This window comes from Anas acuta, chromosome 4 (genome assembly GCF_963932015.1).
Source record: "Anas acuta chromosome 4, bAnaAcu1.1, whole genome shotgun sequence".
Taxonomy (NCBI): domain Eukaryota; kingdom Metazoa; phylum Chordata; class Aves; order Anseriformes; family Anatidae; genus Anas; species Anas acuta.
Window position 1 is genome coordinate 5660041 of NC_088982.1, and position 25669 is coordinate 5685709.

Below are 25669 nucleotides of genomic sequence, written 5' to 3' on the forward strand. Positions count from 1 at the left end.
GCTTTACAGCTGCAGGCTGTCCAGAGGAATTCAATGTGCTGTGCTCAGCTAGAACAGGACATTTTGTTTTCTACTCTGCAAGATGCTTTGTTAAGTAATTCTGACTTCAAGACAGATTTTCAAACTACCTGTGTATTTAAAGGAAAACTTCTAACTCACCATGAAAAATTACTTGCATGGCTTTAAATGCGGTGGCTTAAGCATAAAGCTGAACACCACTCATGAGTTACATTTCATTTGTTTTAAAATCCTTATGATTACAAATAATGTAAAGGCTGTATAACTAACTATTGAATCTTGGGTCAGATTTGATTTGCCAAATAGACTGTAGTCCTTGATAGTGGAGGCAATTTAAGGAATGCACAGTGATATGTTTTCAAACATTTCATGTGTTTCTAATTACTGTGCCAACATACTAATACCCAAATTACTTAGAAAGCAACTGGGAACACTTTCTAGTTGTTCATACAGACAGCTGAAGTCAGAACATCAAATAAGGGTGAATTTATGAATTTAAACACATACATCTCATGTTTTCTTCCAGTACACCATGGTGAAGGACATGCTCTCTCCAAGTCCCACTGAAAGACCAGAGGCTGCAGCAATCATAGAGAATCCTGTATTTGAAGACTTGGAAATCCCAGCAAAACCAGTGCTTAGGCAGAGGTCACGGACAATGAGTTTATCAGGAAATAAGCATTCGAGACAACCAAGCAAATAATTATCCTCAGGATCACTTCTTCCACTCAGCAGGTTTTAAAGGGATTGTTCAGCAAAAGGATCCTATGATGCAGAATGTCTATCTTGGAAACGTTTACTTAACTTTTTTTGCCATGATTAATGTTCAAGACATGTTGGACAGATTTTTGTTTACTTTGACAGCCAACAAAAGCCAGTAACCACACTTCTCACATTCCATTTTTCTTACCTTAACTCTCCTAGGTGGATGGGTCCAGCTACTGTGCTTACCAATGTTGTACTCCATTATCTTTTGGGGCGGGTTTTGTGTATTTTGTTTTTTTGAAGCTTGTAAATGTCAGCTTGCTGGGTAAGTGAGAGATCTGTAACATGTAAATAGAATTAAAATACTGTATTTTTATATAGCAAATTACAGTCTCTAAGCCTAGTGAGTGTATATCTGAATCACTTGCTCTTCAGTGAAATGAAGATGATTTTGGAGGAAAAAAAAAATGACTCCATTTTTGTCCCTGGTGGGTAAACTGGGAATCTGCACTATTTTTAAAGCAAAAAAAAAAATGACCACAGCTGTACATACTGTCACTTTCCATAGCCAGTCATTAGAGGAAATTTTTCTCATGTTTCTGCACTATAGTAGGTCTTAGGGAATGCATTTTATACAGATAAACCTGTAGGGAAGGAAAAGGAGCTTTTAGCCATTAAAAGAGGGCTTATAGGCAATGGTTGGAAGAGCCATAGTAAAAATTATGTACGAAAATGTTGTGATTCTGCCAATTTAAACCTAATGAAGTCATACGTGTCGTATGTAATCTTGTAGATTTGTACTTTAAAAAAAATCAACTGGTAGGCACTTGTGTAATCTGCTAATTTAACTGCCTAATGCCATGCTTTTATTTCTCATTGTAAATATGTTAAATTTTATTTATAAAATACAGAATCAATCCATTTGGGTTGGTGGTGTACAGAATGCACTTGCTGTAATTGTTGAGTGCATTAATTATTGTGACTTCTTTCAAGTCTAAATGATTTAATAAACTTTTTATTTAAAAAAACAGTGGTTGCTTCTGTTGAAAACCTGCATTGTGCCTGCTGTAGGTGGCAGCCTCGTGCAGTTGGAATAGGGACAGGCTCTTGGTTTCTGTAACTGCCTTTGTTTTCCTGTCCTGTACTTGCCACAGTGCATGATGCAAAGAGGTATGTAGTGCTTGGAAGTGAGATGGTGGCAGGAGAAGGGAATTGAGTTGTCCTAAACCTCCGTTTAAGTGTGGATTATGGAGTCCTGGAGATAATCTCTCAAATGTTATCAGTGGGATAACTCTTACACTATTAGAACAATTTTTGCCTAAATGCATTTTTCTGGTTCTACAGTAGTTTTCAGGCTTACTTTTGAAGTTGTAGTTCTTGAAATCAGTTTCTTAAAAAATTGGACTTCAACTACTTCAGCTCCTTTTGGGGATCACTGTACCGTGGTATGATACTGCAACTAGAATTAAGCCATCTGACTACTTGTGGTGGAAGCCAAGAGGGGCGTGCAAAATTTTTCATTGTTGTGTTCTCAACTGCTCTTGACCTGGATGCTGGCTTGTCCAGTCAAAGCCAAAATGCTGTAGTGAGTATTTGGTCAAAACTAGGATTTTAATCAAGTTTTGCTGTGTCAAAACAAGACTGTGTCCTCTTCCCTTGTATTTGCAAGTTTTCAATGTCAGTTATAAATGCACAATTCAATGGCTGTGTTAAACTGGGTGAAGCTCTGGGCGCTACTGTAGCTTCTCTGCTAGGTCAGTGAATACCAATGGAGAACAGAAGGTAAGGAACAAGCTGTCTTTTTACTTGGTGTACCTCTGTGCTGGATTTAAGTAGTTATGTATTCCAGGGTCCCTCCATGCTTTGACCAAGAACATCTTTTCCCTGACCAAAGTGTTTCTCTCTGAACTCAGGTCACAGAACAGTTTGGGTTGGAAGGGACCTTAAAGATCATCTAATTCCAGCCCCCCTGCCATGGGCAGGGACACTTTCCACCAGACCAGGTTCCCCAAAGCCCCATCCAGCCTGGCCTTGAGCACCTCCAGGGATGGGGCATCCACAGCTTCTCTGGGGCAGCCTTTTAAGTGCCTCACCAACCTCATGGTAAAGAATTTATTCCTTATATCTAACCTAAATCTCCCCTCTTCTTGTTTAAAACCGTTCTGCTTTGTCCTATCAAACAGTCCTTCCCCAGCTTTCCAGCAGGCCCCTTTAGGTCCTGGAGGGCCGCTGTAAAGGTCTCCCCGGGGCCTTCTCTTCTCCTGGCTGAACAACCCCAACTCCCTGAGCCTGGGAAAGCCCAAAACCTCTATTTCAGAAGTAAGCGAACAAGCTGAATGCTGTGCAGACAAACCAGGCTTCAGACTGTGTGAACAGTGTACTTAACTATACCTGGTCACATCTGTAATACAAACTGCGAGATGAGAGCTTCAGGGCTCAAATCAGGACGAAATACCATCACAACTTGAGCTGTAGATCACCAGGATGCGCATACAGTAAGGCAAAGTCACGTTTTTCTACTGATTTCTTTTCCCCAGCATGAAGATTGGATTCATATTAGGAAATACTCATTAAAAAAATAATTACTCAGGAAAGAATGAGCTCTGTCAGCTACAACAAATTCCTCTTTGTTCATAAAACCGTGGAAGAGAAAGAAACGCATCGTTGCCGTATGCCCCCAGCTGTAATATTTCAGCCCTTCCATCCCCTATTTTCCTGCCATGCACTTTTCCACGAGGACGTGCTCTTGCATTTTCTACACCACCACCTCCAGCAACCATCTCTGAGTCCCTACTGCTTGGGCTTGCCCTTCAGGACACCATTGGGCACCGGCACGGTGATGTTATATTCCAGGTCAGGAGCAGTCCTGGAAAAAGTGGCTATGGACACCATGTCCTCCCCGATGTCCACCTGCGACCGGGGCCTGCAAATGAGCAGCTTCTTCAGGGCCCGCTGGAAGTCCCTGTTGAGGAAGGCGTAGAGCATCGGGTTGATGGTGGAGTTGCAATACCCCAACCAAGTGATGACCTTGAAGGTGTCCACCAGGACCGTGCTAGCAGACTCGGTGCCCCGGGCAGCCAGCCAGACGTTCAGGACAAAATACGGCAGCCAGCAGAGCACGAAGACAGAAATGATGATGCTGATGGTCCGCGTGGCCTTGTTCTCCAGCTGCAGGTGGTTCTGCCGCTTGCTGTTGGGGTGGTAGTGGAGCTCCAGGGTCTGCGACATGATGCGGGTGGCCTTGAGCCGCGACGCTCGGTAGATGAAGAAGTACATGCTGCACATGACCATGAAGGGGACGAAAAACGCAAGGGCGGAGGCCACGATGGCGAAGATCCAGTTGGTGACGAAGACGCACTCGGTGCCCGCATCAAAATCCACCCCGGGGATCTCGTTCCAGCCTTGCATGACAGGAAGGAAGGAGATGAGGGAGGAGTACACCCAAACCGTGCAGGTCATCACAATGCATCTGCCGAAGGCAAGAGATGGGGAGGGGAGAGAGGGTCTGAGTTATTCTGAGTTGAGAACATGCAGTACAGCCCAATCCCCGCGGTAACCCATGTGGGATATCACCACTCAGTATTCCCAACGGGCTTGGAGGAGGCACTGAGCAGGGAAAAAGCTGGGGTACAACACGTCCATACAGCAACAACTAATGACCGGGTGCTTGGATCTGTGGCTTACAGAATTGGGGCTGGCGTAAGGAATGCTCAGAGCTGGCAGAAAAAATATGAAGGAAGGTTTTATAGAGGATTTTTGTTAATATTTAAAACAACAGCATGGAGATTTTTCCAATTGGTTCCAGCGTTAATATCCAGCCATTATCTTACCTGCTGAGGATCCTTCCTGAAACGTCCTCTCTGCCCACCCTCAGACAACCCTCCTCACCCTGCAGTCCTCATTTCAACGTTTCACATGAAACCTTGGCAGAGCAAAGTTCTGCAAAACTTTAAATGGTGCAAAGATTCTTGTGTTCTGATTTGGGGCAGAAAAAGCCAACGGCTCATTTGGTCCCTTTTCATTATAGGCCTTGGCCAAGTGAAAATTTGGAAGGACCCAGAATGAGAAGCAGCTACACTCACCTGCCACGGGACATCCTTCTGGAGTAGTGGTAGGGGGTCACCACGGAGCAGTACCTGTCCAGGCTGATAAAGCACAGCGTGACGATGGACGCGGTGCAGAACATGACGTCGAAGGAGATCCAGACTTTGCAGAACAGCTTCCCGAACAGCCACATCCCCGTCACCTCGTAAATGATGCTGCGAGAGAAAATGGGCAGAGACAATCAGCGAGAGAGGCTGATTGAATCTATTTCAAGATTCCACTGAAGAAACATCATGTTTTATTGGAGGTACTCGAGATAAGCATGGAGTGAAGCTCAGACACCAGATATTCACCTTCAAAGTGTAATCCAAGGCATTAACCCCCAGGTGGGGCATGGCTGAAGAAGACCAAACCCATTTCTTGCCTGCAGGTGCCTTGGTCAAGATGCTTTGCTCCAAAAGCTCCCAAAACACACATCTGCACAGCCTTGTTTATCCCAGCTTTTTCCCATGCCATATGAAGCATGGTGTTTTATGAATCCTCCCCAGTTTTTAAGGTGTGGAAGATGCTGCCTCTGCCAAGAAGCTCACTTTTCATCTGGTCTCATGCTTCAAAACTGAAGGATTTCAAGTCTTGGATTAAAAGAATATATATATATATCTCCTAGGAGGAAGCCTGAGTGGCTTGTACATAGCTCACAAATGCCTCAGTGAGGGAAGCACAACAGCAAAAAGCAGCACGTTATGCCAAAACCATTCCCAACAAAGTCAGGGGGGCCTGTAAGAAGTGAGCAGCGAAGGAAGGAACATATGGCAGCTGTAGGAAGGCTGATGCGTGTTCCTACAGCACTCAATCAGCTGCAATTTGCTTCCCCTTTCTTTCAGCAGCTTTCTGTAACTCCTGGGGTGCTGCTGAAACAACCATTGTGTGTGAATTTGGTGTGGAAGGCTGAGTACCTACCTATTGCTGCAAAGCTTTAATTATCCTCTAACTTCACAGCTTTACGGCCGAGCAGAGGGAAAGCAGAGCTGCTGCGGGACCCTTAGGTGGGCTTGGCTGCCTGGCAGGGGCAGAAAGAGCCAAGTTGCTATCGGGAGCTGGAAGCCAACACCTGCTCTGCATTTAATTAGCCACCATTTATTAAAACCACTTGTAAAGGTTGTTTTAGAGCACAACAAGCAGGGTAAGTGCATTGCTGGAAGTGCTGTTGAAGGGCTCCAGCTGCGGGCAGCATTTTACGTGGGCTGCTGCTCACAAATCCCCCAGCAGAATCTGTCCCTGTGCCCTGGAGCCCTCTGCTTGCCTGAAAAGCTTGTGGTGTGAGCACCTTGGTTGTCCAGAGGCCAACAATACTGCTGTCATGAACATCCCTGCACACAGATCCTGTACCTAATGGCCACAACCACGCTTCTCTTGGGACCCCCTTGGCCTAGTGATGCTCTCGGAGCACAAGGCAGGGGCCACCCACTCCGTTTTCTCTGGTGCATGCAGCCTCTGAAGGCCCAGGAATGCAGCAGGTTAAAAAGGATTAATAAAATCCCAAAGAAACGCACCCCACCAGCAGAAATGAAGTCACCTCGGTGTTTCATTTTTTGCTTGTAAAGCTCGAAACACTCAGCCTGGAAACAGATGGGCTGGTTGGAGGATCTCAACAATGAGCCGAGCACAGCTGAGCTGCTCCTTCCAGCAAGCCAAGCCAAGAACAAAGCAGAAGTCCTGCTCCTACGACGTTAATGCATCAGATGGCAACCACATTTTTCCTTCCTTTCTATCACAAAACCTCTTTTTGCTGAGCCAAACTGCCTCCTGGGGTCATTTCTTTTCCTCCTCTTTGGCATGTGCTACCTACCACATGCACCAAGGAGCAAACTGTGCTTCAGAAGAGCAGCATGGGCACGAAGCTGAGAAGCTGGGTACGATGTGACCCAAACCTTGCATCAGGAAACCTGCAATGTTTGAGGGGTGCAGACCAGAAGCAGAGCTGCTGGCTGTCCTGCACCAGCAGCAGTCGCGTTCCTCCACCACCCTCTTGCAGCATTTCCACCACCCCAGGGAGAAACCCCACCAGCAGCAGCACAAACCTCCCGGTGCAGACCCTAATTCCCACCGACCGCAGCAGGGTAGGAGCAGGTTCCAACCAAGCTGCAATAAAAGCCCCCGGCGCAGATATTTGCAGTGGGGAGGACAGGTGAGCATGGATGGATGACTCGAGAAGCAGAATTTAAAAATTTACACAGTTCAGAGCTGAAGCTGGCAGTGGTACTGTTCGTAGGGCACCGCTAAGTGCTTTATTCCCACCTGACAGCATAAACCACTAGCTCAGTTTGTAAATTTGTTTTGGGAAAATACCTTTCAGTGCCAAACTCAGAAGCGTAGGCAGCCCCGTGAGAACGACAGCTCGAAAGGGGAAAATAGCCTTCAGCTCCTCTGTGGTGCTCCAAGAGCTCTAAATGCAGCTCCGCCACCCACCCTACACAAACTTAGGGCCGCTTTGCAGCACAAGACAGACAGACCCAGCACGAACATTGGTCTGGGGATTTGTTTCCCTAGGATCATCTAGACCACAGTTGTAGCCAGGTAGTGAAGGTGCTGATAATACACACCTCGTGCAGGGAGAATCATCCTCTGAGAGCCTGAAGAGGCACTTAAATAAAGAGAGAACCTAAACTACCCTAGAAATAAAATCCTAAAATAATATATATATATATATATATATATATATATATATATATAATTAATTAAAACCCTTACTTTTACACAGGGAGAGGGGTGATGGCCTTCGTCCCCATGCCAACACGACAGCCACCAATCTGCAATGGTAATAGGGGCGAAACAATTCCCCCACACGCAGTGAATCACATTTGATACCCTACTGCAGGCTGCACTGTTTCTGCTCGTGCAGGCAAATGATTAATTTTACGAGGCTGTCATCCTTCCCCACGAGTTCCACCAGTGTGTCACCTTTGGAGCCAGAAGGAACAACCACAATCCTGTGTTTCGTTTGAATCTCAGGGGATCCCTTCTTACCTGAACGGCATGACCAGGCACGCTACGAGGAAGTCTGCCGTGGCCAAGGACATGATGAACATGTAGGTGACGGTCCGCAGCCTCTTTTCCACCACCGGGCAGATAAAGACCACTGTATTTCCCAGGAGCGTGACCAAGTCGATGAGGGTGAGTATTAACCCGATGACCACCTCCTGGAGGCCGATCCCCGCCCGGCTGCCACCTCCTTTCACAAAGGATGACGCAGCGGAGGAGAAATTAGAGAGCCAGGACTCGTTTTTGTCCATCAGCATCCTCCCACTGTTAAAATCTGGATGGCAGAGAAGGGGAAACAAATTACAACTTCAACACGCGGTGAAAGGAAGCACAGAAGCCACGTTTGTGCTCCGCTAAAAATTCCACACACCCTGCTGCGTCTGTGCCATCACTGCCCCATGGTTATCAGTCCGTCGTGGTTATCAGCCCAGAAGTGTCTGAAACATGTCAGGATAAACGTGCGGCACAGGCTGAAGTCCTTCACGGTGCCTAAAAGCTCCCCTGTGGATGACAAGTGTGTTATCAGGGGAAGCAGATACAAGGGGAAAAAAAATCAAACAAAAGCTCTGTGAGCGGAGAGAAGACAAGCAAGAAATTGAAATCCAGACTGAAAGCAGATCTGCTAAATCCCCCTTAGCAGCACGCCATCCCCCCAGAATACATTCTCATTACATCTTTGCTGTCCACAGACCAGGTGAGACTGCTTGCCCAGCCTGCTTTGAGGCTCCTTGACACCTCTGCAGCTCTTCTAAGACTGTGATGGACCAAAACTTCAAACAGTTTCCAAGAAGTAAAAGCGCCGTGGATTTATACGATGGTGTAATGATGTTCTCTGTTTTGTCCCTGACTCCTTTTCACTGCAATTCCTAATGTTGTTTGCTGCTTTTGATTGGCACTTAGCACCGAGCTGACCTTTCCACGATCCAAAGATCTCCTTCCCGAATGGTAATGGTCAGCTCAGAGCCCACTGCTGCAGACACAAAGGTAGGGTGAGATCAGGAAATTAGGTTCCCCCCCTTTTAATCATCCTCAAAGTCCATCACTTCACAGATGAATTTCTTCTTCCATTTTAACGCTCAGTCACTGAGTCCCATTAAAGCTTTTTTTTTTTTTCTTTTTTCTTTTTTTCCTTTTCAGGGACTTGCTGCCTGGGACCCAAAGCTCTCCTGCCCCACCAGCGCTGAGAACAAGCAGCTTTGCTGGGCATCAGGCCCCAGGCAGGTGCTGCTAAAAGGCTGCAGGGTGTCTTAAGTACAGCAGTCACAAGGAAAATGAGCCTTGGGCAACATTTCACATCCTGATAGCACCACATACAAAAAAATATAAAATCCTACCTCCAGCTCTCCCATTATTAACAGAAGAGGAGAGCCTAGGGCTTTCGCTCTAAGTCCCTTTGAGGAGATCATCAAAATGGATGTGCTGCTGAGCACTGTTTGATTTTGATGCAGCCCCATTTTTTGGCAGAAAAACTGTTCAGCCTGCTCTCCTCCTGATACCTTCACGCAGCCAGCATGGTGAAGATGCTGGTGTCCCCACAACTCCAGGGCTGCTGCAGGTCTGGAAGCAGTCCTCTGGTGTCCACCTGAAGTTGGTCCCTAACCAGGTTAAGCACACAGCCACCACACAGCCATCCTTTTGTTCTCCTAGCAGAGCATGCAGCATTGAGATGGGCTCCCAAGGCATTAACAGGACAAATCAGCTTTGCTTCATTTCAAAACATTCTCCTTTTTTCCCTCTGGCCTTGAATAATTATTGATGAGGATACTGGGTTTGTTGTCTGAGGTTTTCAGATGTAACTCTGAAACAGAAGAGCTTAGAAGTTAGATCTTCCTTCTCCTGCGGGCTGTGCTCATGGTTCAGGGCGTGCAAGTGTTCCTCCAAACAATTAAAGCAGATCGTCACCTACACACAGCTGCTCTGGTACTGATCTGCGAGCACACACTGCTCTCAATCTTCAAGCAGAAGGGGAACAGAGCTCTTAGAGTCCATCTCTGCAAGCTCTCTGTGATACCCAAGTACCACCTTGGCCACCAGGATAGCCCTGGTTAGGTCTTTCCAAGTGGAAAACCAGCAGCAAGCTGCTTAATGCAGGATATATCTAGGAGCACAACATAACGATGCTCAGAAGTAACAAACGTGTCCACACTCACAAAATATCAAAGAAACACTCTTGTATTATTTTCGGTCGTGATGCCAGGACAGACTGAGCAGCTGGAAATCACACTTACCTGACCACCCACGCCACTTCTCCAACCACAAATATTCAGCAAAAAAAGAAGGGATGATGGATGCTTGAAATTCAGGTTTGGATTCAAGGTGCAGACAACAGGGTCCTGCTGCTGCGGGCTCCATTTCAAGCATCCCCACATAAAGCCCCTGGAAGTGCATCCACAGCTCATCTGCTCTTTATGTTACAGCCAAGCATCCTTTTATTTATTTATTTGTGTGTTTATTTTGCCTCTGACTGGGCAGCCAGCAACTTATTTCTTTCTTATTAAGAAGTGCTACTTACCCCTGAACCATCTGGAGCCTTGTTAATACAGGAAAGCAGGGGATGATACAATCTTAAAATCTCTGTGGAAATCTTTGGGACAAAACGGGATGTGCCATCCTCCCAAGGGATGTACTTTCACAAAGTATTGGAATAATAAGTACTTAAATTCTTGTACGAGCTGCAGCAGCTCATGTGGCTATGCTGCTGACATAGCACAGAGTCTTTAACATCTCTTTCAAGCTTTCCTGTAAGGAGCCCCCTAAAATCAGTGGGATAAATGCCCCACTGCACCATGCTATGCAATCAGCCCAGAAGGAATGGGGACCTCAGGTGCCTCAGGGTTTGTGTTGCTTCTATTTGGACACCCCAGTTATGCTTCTCTTCAAAAATTCATGTGACAGATTCTGTTCTCAGTCTGCCCGAGAGAAGTCTAGAAGCAACTCCATCATCTCAGCAGCTTTCCTTGAATATACAGAAAGTCTGACCTAATTATTCAGCAAACAAATCCCAAGTAAAAGGTTAATTTCATTACTAACATGCATATTTTGATGGAAAGGGGGGAAAAACACTCTGCAATCTCAAAGCTGACTGCACTCTAAAATCTTACAGGAATTGTGAAAATGGGAAATACATTTGCTGCCACTCTGCTCCTCTGCTAAACTGAGTAAGAGCTAGCACAGGGCAACATGCAGCTACCCCAGGACCTCTGTGGGAGCTGAGACCACAGCAGGACAGCAGGGTGTTAACAGCAGTGTATTGCAAGTTACTATGCATGGCTGGTGATAAAGGAGGAGGAAAGTCCCTGTGGATGCTCCCACCTGTAAAACATGCATTCGAAGAGGCCATGCAAGTGTGCCTCTGTCTTGAATTTCCTTTTTTCTCTCCCTATTCCATCTGAAGGGCAGCATTTCTCAGGCACAGATGATTTATTTCCATCCCCAAATCAGTGCAGGGGAACCCCAACTACCTCTCCAACACCTCGCCAGACCTGCGTCTGGCAGCCCACCAGAAGCAAGCATGATCCTTACCTTCAAACCTGGCCATTGCAGGCAGCCAGCTGGCTCAAAGCATCCCAGCAGCATCTCGGAGCAGCAGCAGGGTGCAGCTTGCAGGATGCCCCGGTCCCTTCCCACCAAGCGATCTCGGCTGGGCTGCGTGTGAGCATCATCCCCGCTCCACTGCCACGCGTCGAACCTGCATCATTAAATAGCACAGCCCGTTCCCGTTCGAGATCTCTCCCCCACAGAAGCAGCACGCACTTTTTCTGCAGGAAAAGCGAGTCTGTAGCACTTCTCCGAGGAGCAGGCACAGGCAGGAGCACGATCGTACGCTACAACTCAAGGCAAAGTTAAACCCACGATGCGAACACAGGGAGCTGATGAGCTGGGGTGCAAAACCCCAAATCTTGGGGTGCAAGCAGCAGCCTCCAGGGATGCAAATCCACAACCCATGAGGGTGCAAAACCCTAAACCAGGGTGGCTGCAAACCTCCAAGCCCCAGGACGCAAATCCCCAACCCCTGGGGTGTAAAACCCCAAGCCCCCTTGTTGTGAATCCCATGCTACGGGGGGCGAATCCCTAATCCTTGGGGTGCAAATCCCATGCCATGGGGGCAAATCGCCAGCCCCTGGGATGCAAATCCCCAACCCTCAGGATGCAAAACCCCAATCCCGGGATGCAAAACCCCAACCTCCATGAGGAGCCCCCAGCACCGAGCGCTCCGGGCGGCGCCCGGGGGCACACCCAACCCTTCATGGACGGTGCCGGGGGTGGTCAAATCCCCATGTCCCATCCCTGGGAACCGTCGTCGGCTCTTACCGGCAGCAGCTGGAGCCTCAGCCCGGCTCCGGAGCTCCGGGGCCGGGGCAGCCGCCCCGCCTCTCCCCGCCTCCCTCAGCCACCGCCCCGCGGGCCGGGCTCAGGGGCCGGGGCTCCCCCTCCGGGCCCAGCGGCCTTCAGGGCCTCCTCGCCTCACCGTGGCACCTGCTGTGTGAAAATAAAGCAGTTTGGGTTTATATTTGCCTTCGATGTGTAAAAAAAGTGCTTTCTGGGGGGCCGCCTTGGGGAAAAATAGCGGGTTTTTTGCCTGCGCTGTGTGGAGAGAGCGGGGTTTTTGGCCCCTGTTGTGTAAAAAAGAAAGAGAGGGGTTTAAGCCTACCTGTGATAAAATAGCAGTTTTGGCCCCTGTTGTGGAAAAACAGCAGGGTTTCATGTAAAAATACAGGGTTTGGGCCCCTAATGTGTAAAAATAGTAGGGTTTTGCCCCTGCTGTGGAGTTTTTTGTCACCGTTGTGTAAAAATATCAGGTTTTAGGGGGAGAATTGGGAGTGTTGTGAGGTGAGCTCACTCGCTTCCTGCACCTCACGTGAGGTGCCTGGCAGCAGCCTGTGGAGGTGGCGTGTGCTCCTCGGAGGGCTGGTCTTCTTCTCCCAGCTCAGGTCTGGGCATGGAGCAGTGGCTGGTACCTCTCAGTCCCCTCATTCAGCTCCATGCTCCAGTAGAAAATGAACTTGGCAAGGAAAGGTTAAAAAATGAGATTCTTGGAGAGCCTGGGTGTCGGGAACGCAAGGCTGGTGTGCGTGCGACTCATCCATGGCTCCTGTCCTGAGCCAAGCCCGAAGTCCCACAGCCATACACACCAGCTCACCTTAACACTTGTTGACCATCACCAAAAGCTGACTTACCTCTCCCACCAATTTGATTATTAAGACCATGGCTTCACCTGTCACAGAGAACGTCCTTGAGAATTTTCTCAAAGAGTCTGGAGAGGGAACATCTTGAGCAGGGTTGGTGAAAACTGAAGAAACCCAGATGCACCGTCATCTCCCTAGCATGGCTCAGCTCTTGGGCTGGACATCGACCTTTCACGTTTCAAGCTTGTGCTTGACATTAGTAATCAAACTGGGATGGATGAGCAAATTTGGACACTTACCATCCTATTTATTCCTTCAGAAACAGAAGATTACCCTTTAAAAGTAATAAAATCTACTCTAAATGATGCTTTTCCACTGCAGCAATGAAATAAAACAGGAAAGGAAAGAAAGAAATGCAAAAAAATTCATATCATACCCAAAACCCATCTCATCTCTGTATTTTTTTTAATGAGATTGGAAAAAATACTTTGTATAAAAGTGGAGAAATAAGACATGCATGGATTAGAATATTTCATGATTTATCTCATTGCCTTAATCAACAAGAATTTATGTGCATTTCTAAAAAGTCAGTTTTGACATCTATGGAAAATAATAATATTGTATTTAAAGTTATCTTTCAATTTTCCTTTTATTTCAAAATGGCTTTTAGAAAGCTTGAAATCCAAACAGAATAGTTTGTTTTAGGTCAAATATAACAATTTTCAAACCTGGAGGAAAGTTGTAGGGTACGGTTTGCCAGCGAGCTCTTGAAGCTACATTCTGTCTTCCTGCCTTCTGCCGTCAGTGCCACTGAGCCAAGCTGGGGAAGACAAGCAAAGGGGAAGGAGTTGTAATAAAAAACAATTTAAGGATTGAGGGTTTTATTTAAAAAAAGCATATACCAAACTGTTATTTATCCAGTGCTGACAACCAAACTTCAACACATAGAACGATATTATATGTATCGTAGCATCAAAGTATAGTTTGGGTTGGAAGGGACCTTAAAGATCATCTAGTTCCAACCCCCTGCCATGGGTATATATAATAAAGAAATAAGAAAACCCTTGTTTTTTAAAAGTAACAGCTGTATCTTTTTGACAGCCCCTTCCTAAAGCATGCTTTTTCTTCTTCTCAATGTCACTTGAATTTATAGTGCAAAAGCAGTTCCAAAAACCTGAAAGAACCTGCCTCTGACAATAAATTACAGTTAATTGATCATTATCATGGGTTATATTTAACTGTACTTGGTTGGATGGGAGCATTAAATGACTTGGGCTCATGGCAGCTCCTCTTACTGTCTGCGGTACCCAGAGGTCTGCAACCCATCTGGGTTCTGGCTCACTTCAGCCAGCTATCATCATTTTGCTCTCACAGTGGCTTTATCATCGTGTAATCTAGGAAGACTGTCAGACTCAAATAATAGAGTTTTTAAGGAGTAGAGAGTAGTAATAAAGGCTTGCAGTTCTTCAAGCATAATAGCACTGATCCCAAAAACTGACAAAAAAGATAGATAATGGTGAGAAGGTGAAGAAAGCGGTTTGGACAACGTGCTGCAGATGCTGTGTCAACAGCTTGGAGTAATGTCATTTGTGATCAATACCACCTGCTGACATGTCACAAGCCATCAAAACAGCACAATTTAGCATATATTGTAATTTCTAGAATATTGTAAAGCAGGAAAAGGTTCAAATGGGTTGTTGGGGTTTTGTTTTTACTTTTTATGCCAGGCTATCTGGAAAGGGAGTAGTCAGGAAAAACAGAATTTAATTGACTTTCTCATCTTGGCAAGAAGAGAAATAGGAAGTGTGCACCCCACAGTCTTTTGCATATCAAAAGCAGCCTGACCTCAGAAAATCAGTGTTAGAGCTGTGTTCATGCAGGCACCGAGGTACAGCTAAAGGTAGAAAGCAACAAATCTCCTTGAATTGCCAAATAAGAGGTACTGGGTGTGGAAGACTCAGGAATAATCCGAGGCTTTATTTGCCCTTAATACTAACCTGGAAAGTGGAGTCCCTGCAAGAAGCAAGCTGTTCTGGAAAAGGATCTCTGAGGAACATGTTAAGTTGCCAAGTGGTAGGATGCAAGGAAATGCTTTCCTGGGTGGGTTTTAGACATCAAGGCTTTGGTGGTGAGGATACCACCGTGGCACATGATAACCCTATCACACCAGGAGATCTGCCAAAAGTATAGGAAATAACAAATAATAATATTAAAAAAAAAAAAAAAGCTAAATCACATGGCACTGGATAAATAGGCCTGGAGGAATGTCAGATTTTTTTGTGTTTTCTCTTCGTTTGTCCTTTTAGGGGGAGCCTGGCAATGATGGTACAGCCCCTTGATCAGCATCGTTCTTGGGGCAGCTGCATAAAAGGCAGAAAGAAATGAGCATTTGCTTTCCTGTCTATCTTGATATAGCCAGGTGTGAAGCTGTACCAAGTCATCTCCATTATAGACTAACTCGTTAATAACCTGGCCGATTGACAGCGCTTCTGAGCAGAAGCCACTGAAGACTCTTGCTCAGCACTGTTTTTCTAGCAGAGACAGCTGCCTCTGGGGTGTGCTCTCTGTCAGCTCCCGTTGATGTGCTGGGCTTGATTTCTGTGGAAGCGGTGCTACCCATCAGCTCTAGAACAAGCTCCTTTGGCACACGATGCCTGCTGTGCTCCCTGGCTGTGCTTTTTAATATCTCATGTCCTGTTGTGGCTGAGACGTTTCTTGCTCTCAATGAATTCTCTCTGACAATTTCCTTTCCTTCTTTCCCGCATCATCCCCTCCCTGTATATTTATGTTTTCTCTTTCAGGTGGGATTCATAAACCTTTTAGTTTGACACATTCACCCCTAAGATGAACACCGAGGGATGAGTCCTGTTGCCATTCATCCACGCTGCAGGCGTTCAGCTCTGCTGCTCTGTTCTGCTTCTCTGCTCCCAGAAGTGGATGCACTTTTCTCCAAAGGCTGTGCAGGGGATACACACTCCTAATTTTTGCAGTCTCAGTTGTATCTAATTTATATTCTTGAAGTAAATAGTAGGGAATGGCATGTAGCCCATGTCATTCTACTGAAAAAATCAAGATCCTCCTGTTTTTTGAGGAAACTGGAAATCCACAAAACATTCCCAGTGAAATCCATGGGAATTACTGGAACCTAGGACAGATTACATTTATTATCTCAGCACCCATTATTTTACATCAGGAAGAAGAAAATATAGTATTGGATTCACAGACAGAAAAAAATTAAATAGCAGCAAGTGTTTATAAGCATCAGGATGTTTTTATGGAAGTGCCCAACATTTTTCAACCTATAGGGCAATTTTAGGTCATTGGATGAATCCCTGGAGAGAAGAAAGGCCACTTGTCATTTCAAAATTCCAAACCCAAATTTGAAAATATAGTAGAAGTCCCCCATGTAAGTGCTGGTCCACCCCAGTCTTTGGTGGTGTTGGGGATGCAAACTACTCTTTGAGAAAGAATAGGAGTGGACAGCTGCAAAGATGAGGGTGATTTGGGGGGGGGGGAACTCCTGAAGTACAGTCTGTGTGGCTCATGTTCAAAGGACAGGGTACATTTGGTAATTGTTATTCATGAAAATAAGTTTTAATATCATTATTCTGGTATTCTACCTGGGTTTCTCATTGGTACAAACAAGCAAGGTGTGGTTTCCAAGTGGACTTGTTCTTGTTCTCCCCACACCTCTGCTTACAACCCCTCTTCTGCAGGGCTGTAGGTACAAATTAATTAACATATGGGGCTCTATATCCAAATCCTGCTCTATTATGGATTCTTCCTTGAGCTGTGGAAGATTTTGAAGCTTGTAAGCTGCAGAAGCTTATTTGGAAAAAGACAAGGCATAGCACTGCCTGTGCCTTGTAACAGCGACAGTTCCTGAACTCTCTTCTATTAGTGCTCGAATTGTTTGCTGTTGCTTCATTTCAGCTCAGCCACACACATCACTCCACATGGCCGTGAGCAGCTCCAGCTGAGTCTTCTTCTGACACCTTGAGGTGACCCTGGACGTTGTATCCTGTAGAGACCTAATAATATCCTGCAAAGATCTAATGCTGTCAGATCACGGTCCCTGCACATCGACTGTCCTTGCACGCAGTTATTCCTGAGATATTCTGTAGTTCAAGCAGAGGTATTTAAGGCTGGTAGGAAAATATCCCAAAATTTACATGAAAGCAATCCCGATTTGTACAGTAGGACCAGCTGTTACCTACCAGGAAGCTTTCTGGGAACTTTGGTTAGCCTGCAACGAAGCGTGCGTGCGTCTGCCATGCACTCTCACAAAACTTCACTCACATCTCTGAAGTGGCTTGTTTATCTCTGTGTAGCTGCTGCCTTGTATTCATGCGGGAGACTTCTCCAGAAAGTTGATGGTACTTCTGAGCGAAACGTTTCTACCTGGAAAAGGGCACGTCCCAGTTATCAGATGGGCAGCTTTTCAACGTGGGCACGCTCCTTTCCCTTGGTTACACCACTGAGCTTTCACCTGCGGGTCACCCTGTTTTGCAAACAAGAGCCCATTGTCAGGCAGGAGGCTCGGTGTTTTTACCCATACGTTAATGAGCAATAAACCAGGACCTGGTGAGTAAGACCGACATTCCCCAAAGTGCCCTCTGATCCTAAGCACCTGGATAGGGATATTTAGGCTGGGTTTGCAGCAGAGCTGTGTAACTTAGACCCGTGCGGTCCCTATTTAAATAGTTGCAGGATTTTTACCTGCTTCCAGCAATTCTGTCTCATGGCTCTATTATTCATTTCTAGCAACAACAGTGAAATTATTTTATAAATCTCTGGGAAAAAAAAAAAAAAAAAAGTCATCTAAAGACACTTATCATGAAAACCACTTCTCAGGCTGAAATAAGTTGCCAAAGAAGATTTTCTTTCCCTTTTTTATTATTTTCCTGACAAGCTGGACGAGGGCTGCTTTCTCTTGTGCTGAAAAATCTAATTATATACATACATAAAAAATAGAAGGCACTAACCATTTGTCTCACATGACTCACCACTGTCTTTCCAAATGTCATCGGTGCTGGCAAGCAAACTACAACCACGAAACACATTAGTGTCTCACAAGGCTGCTTGGCTTGATTACAGGCTGACAAGGATTAGGCTGAGTAATTGAGAGGAGATGGGAGGAAGATTTCACTGGACATCGGGGATTGCTGTGTGCTGTAAACATTGCAGAAGAGAAGCCACTAAAAGACGGGCCAGTGCACTCAACGGCAACACCCACAGCAGGGTGTTATGGTTTCTGCAACCCAGAAGACATGAGGAAATGGAGCTTTGTCCAAGTGGAAGAGGAGACACCCACATTGACAACAGCTAAGAGCACAACACAACCATTCCCTGGGTATGGTTTTCTTCTCCTATACCATTGCACATCCTACACCTGTAGCAGCCGCCGAGACCAAACCCCAAGCCTGCTCCTGCCAAACCTCTGCTGTCATAATAGGAACTTCTTGCCCTGGATGGACCTCGGGAAGCAAGTTGAATGGGACCACAAGCTGCATTTGTATCACAAATAAAAGCTGAGCGCTCCTCTGGGGCTGCCCTGCCTTAACTGGGCTGTGCAGTTCTAACACAGGACGTCACATTTAGGTTTACATCCAAAATAAAGGACAGTGAAACCACATGTTAGGCCTCCTGCTTTGAAATAAAAAGCAGAGCCCTCTCTGTATTAAAATCTTTACAGGCACCTCCTGTGCAGGAGTGAGGCTGGTGCCTGGAAGCCCTGCTCTGGACCAAGTGGTGAGGAGGAGGGCTTCAAGTGTGCTTTAGGTGAGACCTTGATGTCCTCACGAGGCTTTATCTTCTCACACAGCTGCAGACGGTGCAGCAAAGGCAAATTTTAAGTCCTCACAGCCCCCACTGGAAGAGCAGGGTCTTGCCAGAAGCACAGCACAGCTTCTTCTCTGTCCTGGGACTACACGCGTCCGGGCAACCCAGTGCCCAGGCAAAGCACGTTGGGCTGAGCAGAAGATGGAGCCAAAAGATTAAGTCTCAGATCCAACAAATATGAATATATAATACCCAATAAATTGGATAGTAGAAGAAATTTATTTACTGAAGGGACTGTGAGGCATTGGAATAGGCTGCCCAGGGAAGCGGTTGAGTCTCCATCCCTGAAAGTCTTCAAGAAACGTGTAGATGTAGAATTTGGTAGCATGGTTTAGTGCTGGACTGTAGTACTAGGTTAAAGGCTGGGCTAGATGATTGTAAGGGTCTTTTCCAACCTGAATGCTGCTATGATTCTACGAATTTCCTACAGACAAGCTTCACCCCCCAAAAATCAAAGGTACCTCTGAAAAGCCTGAAAGACTTTGAGGTGTCTCAGGAGTGGGGTGGAGTGGGCAGAGTATTTCTGAAACACAATTTTTCCTAAATGCTGTTCCTAAGCCGACATGGCACACATTTCCTGACAGCTCCTGGGCCAGGACCCATCTGCTCCAACAAGAACCATCGCTGTTTACCTTTTACAGTCCTATTTGAAAAATCACCCTCTTGCTGTGTGATTTCCTATCAGCGGGGCCCGGCCTCATTCACATGCACAGCATTTCCAGCACGGCTCGAGCCAAAACCAGCTGCCGAGCTGTGAAATTTGCCTTTTCACCCTGCCGGCTCCTTCCAATGCGCCTGGAGCAAGAGTTTTATCTCTCGGTGATGTCAGGACGGTGGTGCCTGATCTTCAGTAAGGACTCACGGTAGCAAATTATTGATCAAGAAAAGGTACTTGGGTGGACAGGGAAATTGGGGGGAGTAAGAGAAGTAGGCTTTCGACCGTAAAATCTCAGAGCTGCCTGTGCTACATAGATATATCATGCTCTTCTCTGCAAACAACTGCATTACGTTTTTGTCATTCAGCAAGTATAAATGTGGTTTATTTTTAGCTTTAATCAAATATCTCCCTTCAAATCTTATCACTGCCCACCCAGATCAAGCGAATTAGACATAAATACAAGCGTAGCAGGCTACATCATGCTGAAGAATACAGCAACAGCAAATCGATATTTCTTCTTTCCAAGGCATTTCATCCCAAATCCAGGAGAGACCAGGGACTTGTTTACTGATGTGATTCATAGCTGAAGAATAAAAAGTTGTCTGGCAAGGCTGATATTTCACATCTGAATATGTATTTTCACCTGAGGATCTCAAAATATTTACAAATCATAAAGCCTGATCTACACACACTTCCTTTGAAACAAATAACTTTATTTCATTAAGAACATGATTTTTTTTTCCCCCAGTACCTCTTCATAAAATCACACGCACAGTTAACAAAATATTTTAGAGCTTTATAACTTAATTCCCTTGCCAACATAGGGAAAAAAAAAATTACTAACTTTGGTAACTTTGCGATGCTAAATCCGTAGAGCATTCACATATAAAAACCAGCATCACTTGTCTTAAGCTTAACTAATGCTGTACCATGCCTTGCAGGGTGGAAAGTTGAGCAGAGCAGCCCCAGCATTGCTGCTTCACCGGAAAGTGTGGGATAATTGCTCAGCGTTGTGCTGAGAATACACACCTGATCTGAATATCTATGAAAGCGTTTGTCGAAACGGGGATGTGTTTAAACTAGCAGAATGAGAAACATGCTGCTCCACTTTGATGGGAAATCAAACGCTGGCCATGGTATTTTGCTCCAGAGGTAGGCAAGCCTTGGGGAGATGGAAGGAGCATGTATTGGAAATTAGATGTTATACTCCAAGGACTATTTTTTTTTCCTTGTTCGATGTGTGAATCTTACTAGGTCATAAAACCTGGATGGTGAGAGAAGGGATGGCATGTAAATGCACAGCCAGTGAAGGAAGGTAAGAGATGAAGAGATGGGCACGGCTGCTGGAGCAGCAGGAGGGAGGGAAGCCTGGGTTTGTAGGTTGTTCCTTGGAAGAGGCTGAATCTGTTCAAAGAGATGAACTATATCATGAGCTGGAATTCATGGCTTTTTAGGAACAGAGCAAAAATCCATCTTGTCAAAAGCTCATCCTTTCCAGGAGTAAATGTAAAGCAAGTGAGGGAGGGAATGAAAAACCATAGCCTGAATTTCTTTCTCTATTACTTTCTCATAACTTATGAACAAAGACCAGAAATGATTTGCTGTTGACTTCTGTGTCAGGCTGTGGATCCCCAAAGACCTCCTTTCACACTCTCTCCCTGCTTTCTACTGCCTGATCTGGAATATTAAAACATAAACTTTCCTACTTTTCAGTTATTCTCTTTTCATGGCTGGCCCTCGCTCCAGCAATCTGATCCTAACGGAGTTTGGAAACCTTTAATTCTGCTGAACGCCTTGGTCAATGAGAGAATACACATTTTTCTTCCATTTTACATGCTTCTGGTGTTTGAGCTTCTATCACAGACAAATCTGAGAAGGAGTATACTGAGATATGATATATATATACACTTATAAATATGTATTTATGTGTGTGCTAAAAAATCACACGTATTTAATAACAGTAGTGTGGCTACTTTATATTTTTCAGTCAAAAGACTGCTTTCAGGGGAAATCAGGCTTCACCATTACAGGGCCAAAGCTACAATTTCTATGATAAATGGAGCAATATTCTTCCTTCTCTGCTTTCTTCCATGAATTTTACTCCCATCCTTGGGAGAGCAAAGGGCTGGAGTAAAAACCTGTATGATATAGAGTCTGTGTTGGGTCTGTGGTTGCACTGCACTCAACTCCTGGTGGCTGCACAAAACAGAAAGCTTCCCAGCAGCTACAAATGCAGGGGGCAAGAGCTGAAATTCTCAGAAATGCCTAATTCTCAGTAGAAGAAGAAGGCACCCAGCTCCAGGAGCAGTTCTCACAGTGCAGCAGCTTTGGAAAGACCTTTCTCTGTAGTCACCAGAGTAGCTTCTGGAAGGGAAGAGAGGCCAGCTCCAAGCCTTCTGGGTTTTATTCAGTGATTATCTATTGGAAAATTCACCAGTACTGAAATACCAGTCTCTAAGGCTTTCCCCATTTAATAACTGAGTTCCCTAGGCACCTAGCTACCTAGCTACAAAGCTGCTCACTTCATTTCTTTCTGGTCCTGTGAAATTTGCCTTTTTGGCCAAAAAAAAGAAAAAGGAGAAAAAAAAAAAAGTCCAGGTCAAGAGGAGCCCAAGGAGTCCAGTGAGTCTGGTGAGTGAAGAGGGGCACCTTCCCAGGGCTGAGAGAGGTATTATTTCCACCATAAACCTGCTTCTCCTGTAAATGTCTTTTACGTTATATTATTACCCCAAAATAATAGTCTTCTGTTTGCAAAGGTGGCTGCAGAGTTCATGTCTCTCTGCACCCTTAAGGCCTTTTAATCCAACTGGGCAGTGCAAGGCAGGGTTAGCACTCATTCTTAAAGACAAGCCAAGCTGGGCAGATTTTGTACTTTGCACATTTTGTACTTGCACAACACAACTTTTTGTTATTGTACATTTGCATCCTACATCTGCATCCTCTTGAAGGGGAGCATCCTCTGCCCTTGCCACAGCAAACCCATGGGCAGGATGCAGCCCAGCACTAGGCAATTCGGGGAAGACGTTCTTTCTATTTGAGGAATTTCAAATGACTTTTCTTACCTGCATCTTCACAACAGGCCTGATGTACTTTTCACTTATTACCACCGCACACCAAGAACCTATCTAAATGGAGAGTATGCAGCCAGCTGTCCTGATGGGCTTTTGGTCTCCCACTTGCTCCTCTCTCCAAATCGATAGAAAAACAATCTTTTTGTGGAGAAATAGAAGCTAGACAAAAACAGAAATGCGTGCTCTTCTCAGATTTCTTTCTGCATGGTGTGCTCAGCAGGGACATCTGTGCACACAGGCAGGGACACGTGCTAATGCAGAGACACAGAGTCAGATCAGAGATCCGTGGTATCTCTGTCAGCAGAGAGATGTGAGTTCATCCAGAGTGGGAGTGTATTTTTCTAGATGTTCTGATAAATATCTTTTTGAGATCGGTGGCTAACAGGAGCTAAACTACCTGGGAAAGTGTCTGAGGAACAGGAGATGAGGGCTGGGTGGCTGGGCAGGTGTGGGGGGACCTTCCCATCCTCCGTCAACCAAGAGCAATTTTGGGCAATCTGACATGAACCACTTGGAACTGGCTATGTTTGGCAGAAACTTGTGGTCAATAATTAGCACTCATCCCTTAAATCTCAGACCGTGGCTGAAGAAGAGTGCTTTGGTGCTGAAGCTGGAGTCCCACGTTGCACCGAGAAGCAAAAGGAGGGAAATAATTTCAGCTGAAGCCATCGCTGGAACAGCCAAGACCTCCACAAGTGCATCAGCAGAGGTAGGAGGCTGCCAGCCTCAGCTCTAAGAGATTGACAGGTCCATGAAATAGCATAGGGAGGAGCTGAGCACTTCTTATTCAAGAGGTTGAATTGAAAGCACTTGTGCCTGGTCCCTGCTGGCTTCTGTCTGTCCCCAGTGGGGACGGTCAGCAGAGATTTGGCTGAAAATTGGTCCCCAGATGCAGAATGCTGCAAGTCCCAGAGCTGCATCTTGAGGAATGGGTCCCTTTGATGGGTCATCAGATGTCAGCCTACCAGATAATCTGAAATAACTTAGAAAAATTGAGAGGGATATCAAGATGGTGTTTCTGATCGTTGTTTTTCTTTTTTTCTTCTGTCTGTATAAAGTCCATGTTGCACAGGGCGTTAATGGGGAGCACTGTGTGCTGCTCCCCTTTAGTGCAAACACAAGATGTCCTCAAAGGCTGCACTAATTAGAGCGGTTCAAGCTCTTTGCAGTGAGAGGACTGCTTGGGAAAAGGAAATGCTACTCCATTAAAAAGAAGAAAAGACATTGTGGAGATATAGACAAGAAAAATCTCTTGGGGAACAGAATCCAGAAGAGTTTTTGGCAACAGAAGAAAACTGTGACTTAGGGCAGGGTCCCCACCACTCAGGCTGGGTTTTCCTGCCCACTGCCCTCTTGGCTGTGGGACAGGTCTCGGTTTCCCTTTGTGTTGTGGTAAAGCCTTTATTTCGTGGTGAAACTAAATCCTATTTTTCTGGCTAGCGCTTGTTATAATGGCCTCGAGGGTGCTTTAAATGTTCATTTACTTTAGCAGGGTTCAGAATTATTTAGCTCAAGCCAATTAAGTTTTTAATTAAACATGCATTAGGAGGGGAACCTTGCATGTGAAATTTCTTCATATCTTTTTTAACAGGCGTAGCAATCAGCAAAGTTTGGCAGCCCCTGCACTGCAATAAGTTAAAGCCCGAGAACTCTTTTAATGTTCGCTTGTAAATTGCGTGAGTCACAAAATTGAAGATCTCAGAGCAGAAACCCGCAACTCTATTTCTTTTTTATTTTTTTTTCCCCAGGATGTTGCTTGATGGATCGATCGTATTCCCCAGGTTCCTCTGATAGCCAGGCTGGCGTTTAAAAAGTAAGCAGCATTTCATTCGTGGGCACTGTGCTTCTGTGGCTCGCCAAGCCAATATATGCAATTCGCCAGCTCGGCTGTTAAAGCGAGAGCGTGTTGAGTAATTGATCTGCAGCGGCATCCTCCTCCGCTTGAATGTTAATAGATGTATTTAAAAGATTGGGCTGGAAAACTAGGATGACCCCGGCCAAAAATGCCTGAAGTGCTCCGAAACTGAAAGGCGTGCTAAAAAGGTGTGTTACGGAGGCTCCTCTGTGCATCTTCTTGAGAGGGTGTTTAGGTATTTGGTGGCCAGAGAGGTGGTTGATGAGGCTGATTGCAAAAAAAAAATGGCTTATTGCCTCTAATTATTGCATGAAAATCCCATACCAATGGGACAGCGGGTTGCCGAAAGCCTTGCTGGCAGCAGGATGAGTATGAAACCCAACCTTTCATGCTTAAAACAGGGAAAGGGAAAAAAAAAAAGTATCTCAGAGACTTCATAAAGTTGTTCGCAGGAAGGCTGCTGATGCCAGAAACAGAACGTGCAGAACATCTTAAGTTAGCAATACAATGAAAAATCCCATTAAAATGCAAAAATCCCTTTAGTTTGGCTGAAAAATAGATAATCTATGATGAAAAATAACTAGCTCGAAAGCAAAGATGCAGGCATTTTATAAGGATAAGTTAATCTCAGCTGAAATTGCTTTTCTGTAAGACTGAATCCATGGGAAAGTAATAAGGGGAAAACCCAGTACTCGCATCTCTTTGAAGAAGAAAAATAGTGTGTGAAGATGTGCTGAACTCCCTGGTAGACAGCTACCCAGCCGTACCCCTCAGTTGGCTCACAGTGCAACAGAAAATACTGAAAATACTGAAAATACTGAAAATAAGTTACCAGGGCCAAGCAGAAATTCATTGCAGAGGCAGAAGTGGGTCATCAGAGACAGGGAAAACATGCTCCCGAGGTACCCAGGAGAGCCTGTGGCTTTCCACCAGTGCAGACCAGAAAATCTATCAATTGGCCTTGAGTATAAGATTAAAGGAGCTGCAGTTGTCCGTGTGTAATTTACAGGCTACTGGCAGTACTGTCACACTCACTGTTCCTTCTGAAGCCACGTCCTTCTCCTGTGTTTCATCGTCATCCCCATCAGTGATAAATGTAGTAGAAAAAAACAGGACCGTATCCAATCTGTATTTTTCCACTTAAAACTTTGACACGTGAAAAATAGCCAGCTAAAACCCAGTGCTCTGACTCTACCCTTCCCAATCTGTGCTTGAGGAAAAGCCCATTTGCTTTTTAAAGATTTAATTTTCTGTTATTCATCGTTTTTAATCCATTTAAGTGGGACTCATCTGTACCTCTTTTTTTTTT

The 25669-nt window shown here is 45.4% G+C and overlaps 2 protein-coding genes across 3 annotated transcripts in view; one reads left to right on the top strand and one right to left on the bottom strand.

Annotated features, from left to right (window-relative positions):
- EIF2AK3 (eukaryotic translation initiation factor 2 alpha kinase 3) overlaps positions 1 to 1753 on the top strand; it is a 40719-nt gene extending 38966 nt beyond the window's left edge. Inside the window, exon 17 of the mRNA XM_068679586.1 lies at positions 545 to 1753. Coding sequence (XP_068535687.1) covers positions 545 to 721 — 177 coding nt within the window. The 3' untranslated portion in view covers positions 722 to 1753. The remainder of the gene's footprint in view (positions 1 to 544) is intronic.
- Positions 1754 to 3101: 1348 nt separating this feature from the next.
- LOC137855449 (histamine H2 receptor-like) lies at positions 3102 to 12261 on the bottom strand. Of its 2 annotated transcripts, XM_068679587.1 has the most exons (6): positions 12121 to 12261; positions 11332 to 11497; positions 8180 to 8310; positions 7795 to 8083; positions 4806 to 4982; positions 3102 to 4192 (listed from the first exon to the last, which is right to left on the bottom strand). In XM_068679587.1, exons 3-6 carry the CDS (start codon positions 8196 to 8198, stop codon positions 3514 to 3516), a joined length of 1164 nt encoding a protein of 387 aa, XP_068535688.1. In that variant the 5' UTR covers positions 8199 to 8310; positions 11332 to 11497; positions 12121 to 12261; the 3' UTR covers positions 3102 to 3513. The 2 variants fall into 2 exon arrangements, with proteins under 2 accessions (XP_068535688.1, XP_068535689.1); XM_068679588.1 differs by lacking the exon at positions 12121 to 12261 and having other exon boundaries at positions 11332 to 11740.
- Between the last annotated feature and the right edge of the window lie 13408 nt (positions 12262 to 25669).